The 18,940-nt window shown below is 38.6% G+C and overlaps 2 protein-coding genes across 3 annotated transcripts in view; one reads left to right on the forward strand and one right to left on the reverse strand.

Annotated features, from left to right (window-relative positions):
- Positions 1-383: 383 nt before the first annotated feature.
- Positions 384-5,094, reverse strand: LOC138209644 (TBC1 domain family member 24-like). Of its 2 annotated transcripts, none has more exons than XM_069168354.1 (11): positions 4,861-5,094; positions 4,495-4,709; positions 4,123-4,384; positions 3,838-3,954; positions 3,178-3,594; positions 2,814-3,053; positions 2,511-2,666; positions 1,775-1,838; positions 1,509-1,607; positions 1,078-1,273; positions 384-958 (listed from the first exon to the last, which is right to left on the reverse strand). In XM_069168354.1, the coding sequence occupies exons 1-11, from the start codon at positions 5,055-5,057 to the stop codon at positions 783-785; spliced, it is 2,139 nt and encodes a 712-aa protein (XP_069024455.1). In that variant the 5' UTR covers positions 5,058-5,094; the 3' UTR covers positions 384-782. The 2 variants fall into 2 exon arrangements, with proteins under 2 accessions (XP_069024455.1, XP_069024454.1); XM_069168353.1 differs by having other exon boundaries at positions 1,078-1,375.
- Positions 5,095-6,751: 1,657 nt separating this feature from the next.
- Positions 6,752-18,940, forward strand: part of stx8 (syntaxin 8) — a 40,918-nt gene continuing 28,729 nt past the window's right edge. The window contains exons 1-6 of the mRNA XM_069167556.1: positions 6,752-6,854; positions 7,665-7,764; positions 7,878-7,972; positions 8,232-8,342; positions 11,261-11,394; positions 13,247-13,339. Of these exons, the coding sequence (XP_069023657.1) occupies positions 6,838-6,854; positions 7,665-7,764; positions 7,878-7,972; positions 8,232-8,342; positions 11,261-11,394; positions 13,247-13,339 (550 nt within the window). The 5' untranslated portion in view covers positions 6,752-6,837. The remainder of the gene's footprint in view (positions 6,855-7,664; positions 7,765-7,877; positions 7,973-8,231; positions 8,343-11,260; positions 11,395-13,246; positions 13,340-18,940) is intronic.

Consider the following 18,940-nt stretch of genomic DNA (forward strand, 5'->3'; position numbering starts at 1 on the left):
ATATTAATTGTTTTAATAAGATCTGGCATTGTGCATACACAGCTCTTTGGCAATTCCTATGTTGACCATTTCAAGATTCGAGAGTCACAGAGAGTTAAGAAATAGGCCTATATTTACTTTGAATCTGAAACTTATTTGTTCTTGACTCAATTACAATTCAATAATGTAAGAAGTCGCATATCTAAATACGTTGTGAGACAGTGAGAAGACAAACAACTGATTATTATTTTATTTTGTTTAAAATACATTAAGTTTAATAGTGTATCAAATGCGGCCAAACTGCTAAACAATAAGAACAGAAGATGTTGCATACATCCTAAATTATCTTTGTGCGAATTTTGACCTTATAAAATCAGTAGTCTTATGGGAGGAATCAGCCCAGATTGTGGAAGAGGATTCTTTATTAAAATAAAATAATAATAAAAAAAATACAATGAACCATAGTGCCCTTTTAGGAAGCAGGCTTCACCTTCCTTTCTGTGATAAGATACACTTTTTTTTTTTTTTTTTTTTTTTTTTTGTCTTTGTATTGTCACAAAGCTTTAAAATGGGAAATGTTGTTTATGAGAGCCATAAAATCCAGAAAACATGATACAAGCTTCAAATACACTCAGCCTGGAAAGTCAAGTAAAATATCATTCAACTGCTTTACAATATTTGTACAAATGTGAATTTCACAAAATAAATATTTAGATACATAAAAATCAAGTTTGCTTAAATAACATCAAGAAAAACAAGTTTAGTGTTTACCAAAACACAGTTACAAGGGCACTCTGGTTGTTTTACTGAGAGCCAAAACAGTGGGAAAAGGAAATAGAGTTCTGGATGCCCCATACTTCCAGGGACTGAATCTTGAAATGTCCCTTGCAGAGTGGGATGCTCCTGAATGTGTCGCAAGGCTCTGTGTAGCCGCCTTCTAGGTCTTCCTGCAGGCAGAGAGCATGGCCCCCATCACCACCTGAGAGAAGACACACACATTAGCAGTGTATACTCTGTTAAGACTTTAACTGTCAGGTAAAATCATTGTTGACATCACAGTTCTTATCTGTTCTGTTGTTTTGACAATAAGTCACGTACCAATAATGAGCTGACTGTCAGTTGCTGCTATGAACATGGAGGCCTCTTGCTGTTTAGGTGTCTTGGACTCTTGGGCAGTGGGTTCCCCTGATGGTGCAGTGAAGGGGATTGTCAGGTAGCTGGGGTTCTGAAAGGTCCCAGCAGGACAGGTCAGAGATCTGGTGGCGGTGATGAGGGAGTTGCCACTATTTGACACCTGAGAGAAGACACCGATGTTGGCTCGACTCTGTTGAGGAAAAGCTCTTCGGGTCATGATGTTGACCATAGCCTGCTGGTAGCGCTCCATGCTGGGGCGGAGCTGAAAGAGTGATCACATTTCTTGTTTTTAGCGGTGCATGAAAATGAAGAAACTATCAAGTTGACACAACATCCACAGACTTACAATATACGAAAGTTGAATTCAAAAAGAAGAAAACAGGAATATGTCTCACCGTAAAAATAAAACACTCCCCAGTTCCAAAGTATGTAAGTCCCTGAGAGTCATGCTTTCTTCTTTCTATTATATCTGTTGACAGGAAGGCACCAAACACCTGAGAAATGAGAGATACTAAGATTTCAGTGGCATATAAAACTCATTTCATAAACTAATTATCATCATTATAAGCATTGAGACAAAGATTAATAAATCCAAAAGGAAAAGCAAATATTTTCCAGTAATCTGATTTACAACAATATTTGTAATATTTTCTAATCTTACCTCTTCGTCCACCGTTTTAATAATCAAGACCGCTGGTTCGTGTCCCTCCACATGTGAATAGAATCTATATGAGAAAAAAAACAAAAACATCACCATCTGTTGTTTTGAATGTTTCACAAACTAACACAGCCAGACAATATCACTGACCTATATAGCCAGTAAATCAACAGATACAAAGCCTTTATGACTGTATTATATGTATATTGTATCTCATTTTAGGAGCTGGTAGTGTCAAATGCAATACGAGATCACAACTTTAGCTTTTAAACTGTATTTCCTTGTCAATCTATAAGACTAACTCTAGACCGTGTTGCTTGTTTTAATCAAGACGATGGAGAAGTCAGTGGAAATATAATAACTGTAAACACTAATTGACATTTTAGTGGGTATTCAAATAAAAAAAATAAAAAAAACTGAACCGTAAATGACTTGAGTTTCACACTCAAAGTAAACATGTTGTTGGTAAAAACACTGCCTGCTGCAGCTAGCTGTTACATAACAAAACCTGGAAATCTTTCTCTCATGGCAGTGACATTGCCCCCATATGTGGATCCATAATAACATTGTGTTTATTTAATGACTCAAGTGAATTGATGAAATGAAAGCTATGAATGCTATTGCTAAATGATATAAAACACCTTCAGATATAATACATCCCTGTGAAGTAAAAACGTATTCATTCTATTCTTTAGGATAGTTTCAATTGGGATCGAGGTATTGAACAAATGTTACTCACGAGGCGAGGCTTCTTCCATGCTCAGCTGTACTGAACAACCTGATGGGACTGAAAAGGGCAAAGCGCTCGGGTATCCAGGCCCAGACGACTCTCATCTCAGTGCCCGTTACAACACTGGAGCTGAAGTTGTCAAAGTCCACTGTCTGAACTGACTGCCTTTAGGAACATTAAAAATAGCAATGACATGTAAAAAATTATTCCTATAAGTTAAAATTTGAACATTCTTTATCCTCTGCTTCATCAATTCTTCTGACAAATATGCCTCTCCTTGTCTGGTATTTGACAATGTCAGTATGAACCTACCTCTTCTGGTGTATGCTGACACCTTTCTGCATCAGAGAGTCCTTGTTGGCATTGAACAGGAGGTTAAGCTCTCTCCGCGTGGCCATTGGAATCATAAAGGCTCTTTCCAGAAGCTTCTCAGCTGTGCAGTGACGATCTACACTCTGCACAAAACTCTTCATATCTGTTCTGAAGTCCTCCACATCAGCCACTCGAGATGACACAGATACTTTGTAGAGGCTGAGCAAAGTCAATGCCACCCTGCAAACAATAATTGTGAAATACATTAACCTTATTGGTTTTTCAAAATGTGAACTTTTCAGATGTAATGTACACGAGTTTAAAAAGGGTTTGGCTTATATGTGGAAATGCAGCAGCAACAAACCTGTAGAGGACCTTGTAGCCCTCCAATAGGTAGACATCCAAAACTCTGATTGCATATGTGAATGGAAGGTCAGCAAATATCCACATTATCCAGTCGGAATAAAACTCAAAAAGGTTCTGGTGAGAGCTAGCAATCAGCTTCCGGATGCCTCTGCAACACTTGTTGGCAAGGTCTCCAAAGGTCATACATGAGGCACGGTATGTAAGGAAGGTCTGGTCGATGTAACGCTTGTTGGGGTCATTGTAACAGATAAGTCGGGACACACTGTAGAAACACTCAGCTTCATCCTCGCTGAAGTGGAGAATGAGGGAGACCAGGGCAGGTAGGATGGGGCAGAAGTTCATGTCTGTGAAGTATTTGCCAAGGCAAAGAAGGATCTTTTTAACAGAATTCAGCCCTGCTTTGTTGAGACAGTATCTGGAAAAGCAGAGAGCAAGCAGACTCATTTGGTAATGTTCTACAATAGCACAGAGTAGATATAGTAATAATACTGAAATGTACTCAGAAATACATCCAAGACAAGCATGACATGGGAAATTTCTGTGTTATTTGTACATATTATGTTAATGGTCTTTGTTTCCTTTTTTTTTTTTTTTTTTTTTTTTTTTTTTAAAGCAGTATGTTTCTAATTTGTCAACCAATATCATCCCTTAAAAGTACCTGGGTATTTCTCCAGCCTCCATGTACTCTGGGACTGGGTGGGTGCTGATTTTTTGTTCTCCAAATAGCATCTTGGCCAACTCGCAGTGTAGATCTCTGTCTGGTGTTACAGCCTTGCTGCAAATACAACATCAATCAACAGTCAGATAATCCGGCCAATTGGATTTAAATGATAATGTACACAGTGGTCATTTCAATCACTCTAATGCATATATGATTGTCTTCATCAAAGGAAAGACATTAGAAAGGTTTAGAATATATGATGTTCAATGTGAAAGTCTTAACCTGAAATTGATGCTGTGGATGATGTGATAATATGCTTTGGCCCTCAGTGTGTGCGGCATGGCCCAGAATCCTTGTCGGCCCATAGTTTTCAGCTGCTGGTGCTCACTCTTCAGGATCTGCTGGTACCTCTGTGCTGCTTCAGGGTCAATCTTCTCCCAGTCCACAAACTGTCCATACTTCATCCCAGAGCTGGAACAAATCTCCCAGTTGTCTGACTCTGATATGGTTATCATGGACACTGACTTGAGATTGCCTCTACTGCCTGAGAAACACACGCACACATAACTTCAAATTAAAATTTGCTAAACAGTGTAAATTAATTTCATTTTAGTCGTAGAATCGACAGTGCAGTGTAAAACATTATTTCAGTACCATTAAGTTCTCTGGAGGGTGAATGTTTGTTTTGTTTAGACTTGGGCTTCTTGGAGGTGACTTGAACAGCAGATCCATCCCCTTCTTCTTCCTCCTTTTTGGTCCCCTGATGCTTGAGTAGCAAGTTTACCCTCTGCCTCAGTGGACTGGAACGTGTAAAGCTTCCCATGTCATAGTCAGAGAGAAGCTCTGATGTCTCATAACTGTAAAATGACCTGTAGAGCATTTGATTCAATATCAATTATCCAGTTTTGTGTTGAGCACAGTCTATCACAACATTAAAACACGAATCTGGATGACTGTAAGGAAACATATATTTGCTATCTGATCAGGAATTTGGGCAATAAAACCTTTAAGTTAACATACCTGGAACGAGGTCTTAGACAGCTTTCTTCTTTCGGTGTCTGGACACCATAATTCTTCATGTCCTCCAGGCTGTAATAGGAGTGAGACCTTTGCCTGGTTCTGCCTCTTGAGCCTAGGTCTTGGTCAGAGGATGGATGCGAGACTGAATTCATGTTTCCACAATTGGAAAACTCTGATGTCCTTGAAACGTGAATCATCTCAAGTCCTTTTCATCAATGAAATAAGACTTGGAAGGGTACGTGGCACCTGTTACTATCTGCACCTTCGGAAGATCCGGGCTTTATATAAGCCTGTGGCCTGTGGTCATGTGACTTAAGCACAGTTTGTTTGTGGTTATTTCTGCACTGAAACTGAAAAGTTCCATTGATTTCCAGTTTTGTTGGCAACATACAGTGTCTCATTCTAAGAAATAATAAGTCTCTTGACAGCATCCACAGAACCACCATAATCAGAAAAAAAGTTTTAAAAGATCACATGGAATAATACGGGCACTTTTTAATGATCCAAAAAACTCTACTTCACTTAATGTTTGTCACTGTTAGTATGTTACATACATCCTCTCTCTTTACATTATTGATTGTTCATTGCTTTTACAAATAACAAATGGCTTAAAATTTAAATGCTTATTTTGGAGTAAAACCAGAGTTCAGGATATTTTTTTTCAAAAACAAAGAGAGATGTCATTTGGCAGATTATTCTTTTTCCCTGAAATGTCTTCATGGGTAGCATCAAATTGCCAAAGTAGTGTATTCCAAGAAGTCTTCTGAAGGCTATTATTATACACAACATATGTAGTATTCCATCTAAACACAACCATTGTTTGGTTATGAAACATAAAACCTCTACAAGTACTTATCTCATATGTGGGCACCACATGTAATGGAATTGAAAAACAATCTTGTGGTTTGTTGAGTTAAGAAACTGTGCTGTTATTCCTACATGTTAATTTCCATGAAGGTCAGAGCAACACCAACTTATAAATATACATAAGAGCACATAGAGTATAAGAAATAAAAGCAGTTGAAACACATGCTGCATATAATTCAGATTGAATAGTAATCAATCCACTGATGCCCATATTGTGAAAATGTCTATGTGGACTGAACAATGTATACTGCAGTATTCTTATTGTCTGTATCTTCATGTTGATCAGGAGCTTTTAACAAAAATAATCACTTGAAGAAGCGCTGTTTCAGTAGTGTCACTTTAGGTTATTGTTCACTGTTATATGCCAACCAAAAAAAAAATCATCTCTCCTATTACATTTCTTCATGGAGGAAATTTTTACTACAGGTAGTAAAAAGGCGAATAAGAGTAAACATTTCCATTGTTTTGGATTATGTTGACTACCACTGCAGTACAAAAAAACTTTCATAACAATTATGAGTTGAAGTCTTCTGAAAGATTATTCACTGACAGCTTTATTACATATCTCATATCATTTTGTGAAAGACGTTTGTGCATATTTTTGGATATGAATGATGTGGTGTACTGTTATTATTATTATTATTATTATTATTATTAATATTATCATTATTATTGTTTACCCCTGTTCATATCATTGTGTATGTTGTACATAACAGCCGCCAACATGGGGATAAGTCACGTGAAGTTTAGATAAAATGCCATAATCATAATTTGTCAGGCTGTAACCATAGTCTGTACATGACCTGTTTTTGCATTAACTATACTGTGCATTTTTATATATAATACTTTTACTGTTATTTTACTGCTTTCCTGTATCTATAAATGCTGCTGCAGCGAAAAAAATGTCCCCTTGGGGATTAATAAAGTAACTACCTACCTACCTACCTACATACCAAGTACAGATATGTAAATACGGACACTCTTGGATAAAATGGTCTTCGCCGCGTGCCGTAGTGACGTCACACCCAAAACAAGAAACACTCTGCTGGTGATTACTGCCGGATGCTTCCAACAAAGTGGAATATCGCTTCATAGCTGAGTTTGATCACAATGTCTCAGGATCCCTGGTTAGTAATGGTTTCGGAGAGTAGAATAAATTGACTCGGGTGTCAGAATCGCTGCAACAAATACCGTTTTTACGTCTGGTAGCTACTCTGTATTCAGCGAGCTAAAGTGGTAGCTAGTTCTACTCTCTGAAAATGATCCAAACAAAGTAACATGCATTTTAATGACAAAATCATCTCTCTATCTCGGCAAATATAGTATGTTGGTTTCGTTGTTTGCCATCATTCGTATATCTTCTGTGCAGATAAGCTTTGTAACGTAAGTAGAATCAAAAGAGCGAAAAGACAACGCTAATATGTCACATGATTATTTCAAGGCTTGTGCTATTTTTCTGACGTTTCACCAAACTAAGTTGAAATATAATAAACACCCTACAGAACTACAAATAGCGCATTAATAAATACCAATGTGGTGCAAGCTCAAGCTTTTGCGGTTATCAGGTCTGCCCAGCGTTAATGGTGTATTAGTGCCGTTTTAAACATCTTTAGCTAAAATGTAGCATCAAAAACAACGAACGAGATAAAAAAAAACAAAAAAAAACAACCTCTCTCTGTCAGGCTGATTACTGGCTTTGGGATAGCTAACTAAACTTTATAGAATGGTTTAATAAGTCTTTTATTTTTTTTTTATCAAACAATACTCTCACGCACAGCGTCAGAAGACACAAGTCAAATGTCCCTGAACTGCCTTATGTTTACCACCTTAAAACGTCACGCTTGGAAACTAAAGTTTATCTGTGGCTCTGTTATGTTTCGTGTCAGTGAATGAATCTCAGTTTACACAACAGTTTTACCCCGGTCACTGATTTTTAGGTTACAGAATTATGATGCCACTTGTCGGCTGGCACAGGAAATAGCAGAAAACATCCATGAGCGGAACCGGCAGCAGAGAACAGGGGGGAACCCTGCAAAGGTAGTTACACCTTGTGTTTCTTTCATCAATACATTGCTATTACTTAACCCTTTTTCTTGGACCAATCAGTTTTGTGTTGTGCTCATTCGAGTGTATATCCTCTGTCTTTTCAGATAAACATGACACTACGGGCATCACTCCAAAAGCTGAAACAAAATATTGCCCAGCTCAAAGAGGGTTTGTTGCGAGCTTCCTCATCTCGGCGCATGTATCCTTCCTTTGACAATGTTCCAAGAAGTAAAGGTCATGAGACTGAGATTACATTTAGGGCATGAGTGTTTTCTTTGCTTGCATTAACAGTGATGTTCCTATAGAGGGCATTAGAGTGTTTTGAATGGGACTGTCCTTACTGCTCCTGAGATAATTCTGATCCCAAGAAAAGAATCAGAAACATGATTTGTCCATTGTCATTGAAGGTGGATAAAGTAATGCTAACTTTTTAAATGACCTTATCTTGACCTCATCAGAATGCAGTCAGAAGCTGACAGGAGGCAGAACCTCATTGATGATCTGGTAACCAGAGAGAAGCAGCTCAATGCCACTTTCAAGGGAGACATCATGGAGCCTGAACCATCCAGGTATTAACATCTAGGCAAAGCATTTCACCCTAAATGAGATGTAAAGTGAAGAGAGTGACTAGTTGCAAATGGCATTAAACAGTTGAAACTTGATTAGACAAGGACCACATTTTGACATGTGATAATGAGGTTTGAGTGTATATTTATGATCAATGCGGTGCCTCACTAAATTCATATAATTAGTTCACTTGTGCCCCCTCCTTGTGCCTCCTGTAGAACATTTGCCCACCCTGAGTATCTATTTGTCACTCTCGGTCAGTGTCAGAAGGGCCAAACCAAGCATCACCCCATGATGCTTCAGAGAGCATCCTGCTCAGAACATGCCACCTTTCATTTTGTGAGTTTCCTTTCTGAGATCTTTTTTTGTTGTTTTAATAATATCTAGTTTTAGCTACCCAATTAAAAATAATGAATCCTCATTCTCTTGTCTATGTTCTTGACCAGAGAGGTCATAGGCTCTGTTCTCTGCTTTGATGATATGTCACCGGTCACTAACTTTCTGTGAAAGTCTTTGCACATCTGGTATGACCCATGTGCTGTGACCTCTCCCTCTGCTATCACTTGGAAGGAAGTCTGTCTGTCTGCCATTTTGACAGGGCGCTTAACTTCATAGTTCATTCTTTTTCATTAAGAGATTTGCTCGCTTTGCACTGTTGATCACATATTTGGCACCCCTTGAAATAGACACGCACACATTCATATGAATGAACGAGGATGGAAGGAGTGAGTTTACATTTTATAACTCTCCACTGAGCATATGTTCTGCTGCTTGTGGAGCTAATCAAAGAGCTGGATGCAACAACTGGTATCCTCTTCATCATCTGATGTGACGTGAGTGTGACAGCTTTGAAAACTTCAGGAAGCAGGTAGTCATTATAATGTGTTAGGTTTGACCTAGTGTGGCCTAGGTGATATTTGTTTGGACAGGAAGAGGAAATGGTGTCATGTTGTTACGTTCCTCTGGCTTCTCATGTCCCATTTATAACTGAGTGTTTTAAGTGGGCCCCACCCTGCACCTCCAGAGGGTCTACTTTGTGCTCATGGATGTTTTTTTTGAGGAATAACCAAAATCTCTGCAGAATGAAACAAAGCATATCAGGTTCATCAGATCAGTGAAATATAGCGAATGTTTTCTGCTGATGCCTTGATATGAGACTGCCTTTCTCTGATATCTTTCACGAGCTTTGGTTTTGGGATTGATCTACTTAGTGGTGCTTTGCACAGGCTTTCATCTTTTTACAGACCACACACCCAATTACATAAAAGGCTCTGTAAAAAAAAAATCTCAAATGACATTCAATAATAAATTTGCTCGGCAAACTGTAATCATGTGGTCATATGGTTTTTGGTTTGCTCAGTGAGACCTACATTTAATAGTGATATGTGGTGGGTAAGTTGGATTTGTGGCTAGGACCCATTCCCACTGTGTGGTCTCTGAGGACAGAATGTGGGAGGGGGTGGATTGACCATGCTTGGATAATCTAAGCCACTTTTTGTGAGAACTTTGGTTTGAAAAAAAGGGATGGAGATTGCCAAGGGGACTTCAGTCTATCTCTAAAACAATACATTCTAAGCATCTCCATTTCAGACTAAGCAAAAGAAAGACACGGCACCTATTTTTGAAGGCTCAGTTCACCCCGTCGCCACTTGGACTCACCTTCCCTCCATTATTCACTAACCTTTCCTTTGTGTTGAATTGCATTGGAGATAGTTGCAATTAGTTAAATCTCGCCTGTCCAAGTCACTCAGTCAGGATCTGGATGCTCAGGCTCCAGTGGTGTCAGTTTAGTGTTTTGTGGCTGCCAAGAGATGTGCCTGACTGATTTTGGTGCTCCCTGCTGACTGTTTAATTGGATCTTCAGACAATGGGCAGTTGCATGGAGGAAGTTGAGGGCTGGCGCATTGTCTCATAGTAATCAAACATGTTCAAGAGATTAGACTGAATGCCTTGTCTCACCCACTTCTCTGATGGTATCAGCCTCAGCCCGCCTGCTTTGTGAATAGTCTCAAAGTGCTTTACAGGCCACTTCAGAGGCAGCTTGAAGCAGTTATCACACTGTAAGATCAATGAGTGGGGGTGAAATGAAAGTATTGTTATGCATTGCTTGTGCAGAGGAGCAACATTTTTCAGAATTTGAAAGATAGGGTTTAAATTGATCAAAGGCTGAATTATGATAACATCAAAACAACTGCAAATAGTTTAGTACAGTAGAATTATTATTTCCTGTCACTGATAAGCCTACATGTGTTTTAGGTCACTTTTGCTGAGCTTGACCAGCAGACGGCTCACTCTCAGCAGACACAATTAAATCCAGCCTCACTCAGAGACCCTGAACTTATCACCGTAAGACAACCATGGCGGGTGGGGGTCTGAAGCACAGCTTTAAGATATTACGAAAAGAATAGCTTTTAAACCACACAGTGGTTAGCACAGCACATTACAGAGCAGAGAGCTCTCTTGTCTGTCACTTTGTCAGCGCAAAACCTCCCCAGCAGTCCACAGTCCTGTGGCAGATGAACACGCACTGTTTACATATTGCACAAGCAGGTCAAAAAACTTAAAAGACAAATGTGTAAATAAACACTTTTTTGTGATGTGTAGGGTTTTTGTGTCATAAATGTGAGAAAAAGGAAAATATAGACAAACGAACATGCATTTGCTGCAAGTGTGGTTCAGATGTCCATTGTACTATGATAAGTGTAGTTTTAGACTTGTGTGGTAGAATGGTGATTTACTGACAAAAATAGATTATTGCAGTCTATTTTGTCTTTCTGTTGCAGTGCACTGTCAAATGATTTGTTTTTAATACTTTAACAGCATTCTGATAGAGGTAAAGGTATTTTGTCCTCAAAACAATGTTTTTTTAAGGGATGCTGTGAAACACTTAAATTAATATTGTTATGATTGTGTGTCACAGGTCTACACTGATGGCCGGAGGGACAGGAGCCAGTGGAGGCATGGCGGCCAACCCTTGGCTGATCAACGAATCAGAGGAGACCAAAGGGCTGACTTTTGGGGAGATCAAGCATCAGCAACAACGAATCATTGAGGGTAATTGCACATTATTGTGGAACAGTCAAGACTGTGCAGGTTATCACATTGTATCACATGCAACTTTAGAATCAAGCAGGGATGTTTTCGAGTATGCTGTTAGGTTTCTTTTGATGAATTTAGCTTCAAAACCAAATATCAGTAAAGTGGCCATTTGTGTCATTTATAGACAGTATCCGGCATCACTGGAATAATATGTGTAAACCATATGCACTTAAATGTACCTCCCCATCAAATACAGTGTGGTCAACAATCCTCAGCATATAACATCTCTTCATGTGAATACAAACAGTATTTACTCTACTGTTCGTCTGCCTACTGAACATAAGAAGGCATTTCCAGTTAAACATAGTAAACTGAAGTCATTTGTGTTGTTTGGAAAGTATGATTAATAGATAACGAGATAATTTTAGACACAAATGTATATGAAAACATATAAAAGGAGACCATCATAATATTCATTGAGAAAGCATATTTAAACCCACTCCTGTATTTGTTTTTCTGTTTCCTCCTTCTGACATGACTTGAACACCCAGGCGTTAGTTCACCTGACTCCATGTGACACCATAGCAATGTCTCCATTACGGCTCTGGTTATTGTCAGTTTGGGATCAGAGATTCCTGTTAAGACAGTGAAACCAGACCACATGGACGTTTCTAGTCCCCTGTGGGGGTTTCTGGTGGAGTTGGGTAATGGTGAGCGCCTGAAATTGTGGTTAAAAAAAAATGCCTGTGGTAGAGAGAATGTCAAACTTACAAATCTACAGCAGCAATATCTCTTCTCTTCTCTTCTCTTCTCTTCTCTTCTCTTCTCTTCTCTTCTCTTCTCTTCTCTTCTCTTCTCTCCTCTCCTCTCCTCTCCTCTCCTCTCCTCTCCTCTATTGACCGATATACATGTTACACAGTGTTGGTAGTTTTGTGTGGTTATCCATTCAGTATTGATGGTAAATGTCAGCTGAGGCAATACGTTTCTCATTGCGTGCTATATTGACCCAGAAAGCTGAGCTATTCTGAGTTATCCTGCTCACAGAGCCTTACTGGCAGTGCCTACATGTACCAGGATGCATTACGCGTGAACTTCTGACGCCCGAGTCCCAAATCCTTCTGTATCCCTTTGCCAAGGTTCTTGCTTGTAATACAAAGCAGCAACACAATATTGTTTGCAGAGAGCAAAGGACAGGAAAGTTGGTAGTTATTCATCAGGAAGCTACTAATACTGATCATATACTGTCATGTTAGCAGCTATTGTAAAACACAAACAACACGATGCGTTGAGAAAACCACTTGTCCAACATTGCCATGTCTCATCGCCCTGTTCCACTATGTTGGCCAAAACACCGCGTTCTTGACGAAAATACCAACTCAATGTTTGTCTCCCCTCTTAGTCCTGCTGATTTTTCTTGTCTTGTTTAGTTTATCATCAGTGTTCTAAAGATGCCTAGTAACACATAAGCATCTCTCTTGGTCGGTGACAGCGACAGCATTCAAAAAAATACTGCCTACGTTGGATGCGTATTTTGTGATTACATTTTTGCTGTTGAAAATGTAACTAGTTTCAGTACAAGCAAAGACAACAAGGTTTTGTTTTGGTGCGGCATCTAAAGCGCCCACTGGCAATCCAGACAGCTGATTTTTCATGTAGTTCTTTCAGCCACCCGCTACGTCACTCAGCATCAAATGATGGCGCTGGTGCCAGAAGAACAACAGATTTTGCAGCTGCTTCCCAGAAAAACGGAATTCATTCTATTTTTCTCAAACAGCTGTTTTACATGGAATAATCTGCTCACGATGTTTTCTCATTCTTTCTCTCGTACAAATTTAATTTTTTTATTTTCTTTCCTCTCCCCTCTCAGCCCAGGATTCAGGCTTGGATGCACTAGCAGCTGTCATCAGCCGACAGAAGATAATGGGCCAGGAGATTGGCAATGAGCTGGATGAACAGAATGGTAAAGTTTCATGTGCATGTCCGTCTGTACATATTCTTAGAACAATTTCCAGACACATTACACACTGCAGTGTTAAAGTAATCTGACAGACTTCTGTTCTGCAATGGAACTACTTGCCTCATGTACCTTGCAGGGTGTGATTCTCCCTTACACCACCACAAGAGTGACATAGTGCCAAGCACACATACACATTAAAATAAGTGTCCTAAAATGACCTTTTTCAACAGCATCTGACCTGACATTCAGGACCACATCTAGTTATCCATTCCAATACACCCAGCAGAGAAATGTTACCTCTCTTTTCATACAACTGAAAGAAATTGAAAAAACTGTAAGAGTTTTGTTTTCGGGAATCAGATCTGCTAAAAGCTAATGGTGCTTTTGAGTTATTTCTGGCATTACACCAACCCTCTCTCCATAAGTAGCTTCCATCACAGGTTAGAAAGTCCTACACAGAATGGAGTGCATTGTTCTCGACCATTTGTCTACTTAGACAGGTGGTACTTGAGACGTAAAATTTTGAGATGATCATCTGACAAGCGGTGAACAATTAGATACTTTAATGCATTGTTTTCAGAAGACTGTACCAGTTAACAGACCAATGCCTGCCAGTGTAGCCTTACAGAGAGGATGTAAACATGTATTCCTATCGTTTTTTTATTTAATTTTGAGGGCTATCTCTAATGTTTACACTGACAGCGAGCCCAGAAGATGCATTAGTCTGTCAGCTTCTCTACTGACAAACAGGGAAACAAATGTCACAGTTCAGAAACTGCAAGTCAGTAAAAGAGGTGAGTAGTTTAATCCATAGCATTAATAAAAGAGTTGTGAGGCAGAGGGCCACGATGACTTTGACTCTGTCACAGACACTCGAACAAGAGTGGGTCAACTTTAGATTTAATATTTCTCTCTCCATTGTTAGCCAATGTAGACTTAAAATAGTCTCAAGGCTTCAAAATTAAGCAGGCCCTATTACATCTGTTGCCTTGAGTTTGTCAGTCTAAAACCAAATTAATAAAATGTTTTAATGTATACATTTTTTTTTGTGGATTGCCTGATTAACCTCAGTGGATATTTTTTACCAGCTGCTCATCTGGCGCTGTCTCACACACCTACAGTGCAGTTATTGTCTGTTTCTGCTTTGATGACCAGCTTCCTGTTGGGAGTAGAAGGCGTTGTACTATCCTGTAATATCCTGTCTGAGCAGTTGGTGCCCAAACAAGTTCACAGGTTGTATAACCAAGTGATCTCGGCTTGGAAATGTACGACCTTCCCTTCTGCTGGAAAGGAACGACAGATGTTTAGTTGGTGTTGCTTCACAACGATGGGAAAAAGGAGAAGAAAGAGAGGAAAGTTGATTGTTTTTGTCTGCTTTCCTGTTACAGTATTGAATCAGAGAAGGACCATTGCTCTAATGCTCTAACCAGCTTGTTTTTTCAGCCTGATGCCAATGTATTTAATTATATATATCTGAATGGGTGATAGGAGGGCTGTAACTGAGAATTACACAAGTTCCACAAAGCAAGAAGGCAAATTATTTGGGCCCTGGAAACATTAGCATGTCACTATTCCTTACTTAGATCCCACATGTCATGACTCTAAATGATAGATTTGCTGGGAACTCTTGAGTAAAGACCAAAAATATGCGAGCTGTGGGTGATTGACTTAATGTGTTGAAACCCAAACTATTCAAATTTGTAAAGCCTGCACACATCAGCACCTGATTGGTTGTATTTAAATGAGTTGGCATGGTTATCAGTAAGATTTGGATGGAAAATACATGTATATTTAACACACACACATACTCTCAACCAAACACACTGTACACTTATCAACCACAACATTAAAACCACACAGACAGGTGAAGTGAATAACATTGATTACCTTGTTACAATGGCACCTTTTAGGGGATGGGATGTACTGTATATGCCGGCTATTGCCTCTTATTGAAGACAATCGTGGTAACTGGAGACATGCAGGTTGTTGATAAACTGGAGGAATAGAGCCAGATGAACCAGTTCGAGCTCCTCAAAGACTCCCCTGAATCTCTGTCCATAATTTATAGCCAAGACTCAGGTTCATATGGTCTGTTGACATCAAGTTACGATTTGCAAGGCCTTGCCTTCCACAGCTTTTCTCCACCTACCTATGTTTGTTCTCTTTATGGGGCCTTTGCTGCCCTTCCATCTTGCATCTTACTCACTGTTCTACTTTTCCACTTTTCAACAGTCCTTTAATTTACAACCATTTTCTCATTTCTCCCCTCTGCTGTCTTTCCTTTTCCTTTCTGCATCCTCTTGTCCGAGATATGTTTTCCTTAGAGTTTGACAAGGTGGAAAAAAGAATATTTGCAGACATTTAGATAGAGATTGCTTTACTGCAACAATAGTTAAAAAAAAAAAAAAAAAAAAAAAAAAAAAAAAAAAATTACCTCGATGCTGCATGCCGATGTAATTCTCACTCTTCTTCAGCTCAATTTATGGCTCTGTGGAGTAACGCACAAGTTTTAGTAGAAGAGAGTAAATAGATTTGCTGTACTGAAATAATGTCTGTGTATTTATTTTTGTATAATTACCTCTGTGTATCAAAAAATTTATAGAAATTCAGTTCAAAGTGTAGACTAAGGAAAACGTCTGCCAAAAAGCTTCAGTCATGTGCAAAAATTATGTCCCTAAACAAAAGTAAGCTGAAAGTAAACTTTTTCTTTTAAGGTGCAATATATGAGATGGAAGTCCAGTATTATAATACCACTTTGTACATTAAGAGACCAGTAAGTTACTGTCGGTGCCAATTGAACAGTATAATCATTGACCATGTACGCCTTGTTTTGTCTTATGTGTGTTGTTTCAGCTCTGCACCTCTCGAGTTATTTTACCTACATTGAACAGTTACATGCCCCAGACATATTGCCAAAAAAATATTCTGAAGTTATTAAAGTAATTTACAAGTAATCAAATAATAAAATGGCAATTAGAAAAATGGAATATATAACATAACATTTCTGCTCTGCATATCGAATGGTAGTAGTACTGTTACTATAACAGTTGTATTTATCACAAAATTACATAATTCTATTTTGTGTGATGTCTATTGAAAGAGAATCATGTGCCTCTTCCACCCTAAAGAACTAGCCTTCACTGTTGCTTAGTTAATCCAGTGTGCGAGGGACGTAGCTTTTCTATTCTACGGTTTTATATCATTTCTATAATAGCATTTACTTTGCTAAGATACAAACTATGTTTAAAATGTGCATTGTTCTGGTACTGTTTGTCTTATCTTTAGGCATTATGGCTTAATTAATTGATGTTTTCTGCTTTTAAAAAAAAAAAAAAAATACTGGAAGGTTTTTCTTCTAGAATTGTGCTTAAACTAAAATGGATCATTGCTTGAGACAGCTTTGTCGGTGCTGCATTTCTTAGTCGTATAAAATGTCAAAATTGACAATGTAGAGACTAAGTGTAGTTTCATGGTTTCTGAGAGGCAAGCGAAATGGATTAAAGTTATAAAGCAGGAGAATGGCAAGACTTCTTGTTGATCTTGACAGTTGGCGCGTAACCTTGGCGTCCAAATGTCTTTCCGTCTTGTGGGGTTTCTTTCCCCCTGATCACTGTACTGTAGCAGTGTTTTCCTATAAATAGATTAAGCTCTTTGTAGTTCGGCTGCTCAAGTCTAGCTCATGACCGAAGTGCAGTCGAGGCTGCAGTCATTTCCTTTTCGGGAAACAATTCCGGCTGAGGTCAGCAAGGAAGTTGACCCTTTTCAGAGGTTTAAAGATGAACCCAAAGCCCTCAGTTACTCCCCACTCTGTCTTAACTGGATCAAAATGGACTGAAAAGTAGAAATGAGTAAGCAGACCAGTCATCTCAATTTCAGTCTCTGCTTTATGGCATATAAGATTAATCCGTTGCAAACTTCAGATTTTCTGTTACTTGCCAATAATAACAAAAGAAGAAATTCAGTCTCATTGTTAAAGTGTTAAAATCAGTTAAATGATGTGCTGTCATCAGTTTTTATATATATATTTTTTTATAGGATGTTACCACAGATTAGTATGTTTTATTTTCCACATTAAATGTTTCTGCAAATGTAGTGTGACACATACCAACAAAAATGGCTTGCATCAGCAGTAGTTTCCCTTACCACCAAGAAAGATCAACATTAATTTTACTTTATTGGTGTTGATATTTCTCATATTGTGACCTAGATGACATCAGTCAATGTCAATGTCTTGTACTTCTGAGTGACAGCCAGTGGCTGGGTCATTTAATGAGCTTTGTTTGAAAAGGGCAGCAAACGTCTGAGGCTGTCTCATTTGTCAGATTTTAATGTCTCCTTTTTGAATTGCATTTGACTGATGGTGAAATACTGCGGCTGTGACATACACCATGTGCTGTAAAAGCCTCTATTCTCAAATGTGCTGGAGAATCTCATATATATTCAGTAAGTGTAATTGGAAACCATGTGGTGTAGACAGAAAAAAGACAGAGACAATAATACCTTAAAATATAGCACAAATCAATTATCAAGTGCATCAGTGGGTTTACTACTTCATCACGATCATGAATTATAAATTCAGCCAAAATCAATCAAATGAACACCTGATGAGTTCACTTCTTTTCCACCACCTCTGCATATTTGAATTTCATTTGGAGATTCCAGCTTAACTAAATATTTGTCACGAATAAACCATTTATTGAATAAAGTTACTGCCATCCGTTCTATGTATGTCTCCCCTTCCAGACCTAATTATCTACACGTCAGACTTCTGACCATTCTGGCAGATGTGTTCTCACATTAGCTATCGCACCATTGACCTTTCCATGTCCTGTCCAATGTTTTTTTTTTTTAATTTTTTTTTATCTTTGATAATAATCTTTGCTCCTATCTACTGAGAACAAGTTTAAAATGAATCTAAGAGATACAGTATTTTATTTTAGGCACTGCAACAGTTCTGACCACATTCTCGGACTTTATCTGTACAGAAAAGTTGATATCTGTGTTGCAGGACACAGTAGAAGCTTGGTCTAGTTTGAGTGTTGTGTCAGTCAAACTACTTGTCAAGTTAGTGCAGTCAAAAGCTGTTACTTTAATTATCAACATTTTTCTGGCAACTTTTCTAATTGTGTGTAGAGATCTTCACGTGTTTCCATTATTTAGAGATTGTGTGTTTCATTCAGGAGTGGCTGTTGCAGTGGCTCAGTTTGTGACCTTATCATAATGGGAGTTCTGTTAAAGAACTTTGTCACCATCCTAATTATTCTTAAGGCAAAAGTAAGCTATTTGCCAAGTCACTCTCTCTTAAGAGCCAGTCACTAGAAAATGTCATTATGGACTTCGTTTCTAGCTAATAATTAAACCACTGATTTGATTCTGCGTCAGCAGTGCGCATACAGAGCTGATATGTGCAGCACTAATGACTTAAATAAACAGTGGAGGGAAAGGAGAGAGGCACTCACTGCTACAGCACAGTGACATCAGCACCTACCCCAGAGAACGCAGACCTCTGCTTGCTTCTGCTTTTAGAAACAGCTCAGTGAGCAAATAAACCATACTAATGATGGCACTAGGCAGAAAGTCAGTGTTGGAGTTGTAGATTGATTT

The sequence above is a fragment of the Embiotoca jacksoni genome, unplaced genomic scaffold, assembly GCF_022577435.1.
Source record: "Embiotoca jacksoni isolate LCO1_2020_lvr unplaced genomic scaffold, fEmbJac1.0.p SCAF_4, whole genome shotgun sequence".
Classification (NCBI taxonomy): Eukaryota; Metazoa; Chordata; class Actinopteri; family Embiotocidae; genus Embiotoca; species Embiotoca jacksoni.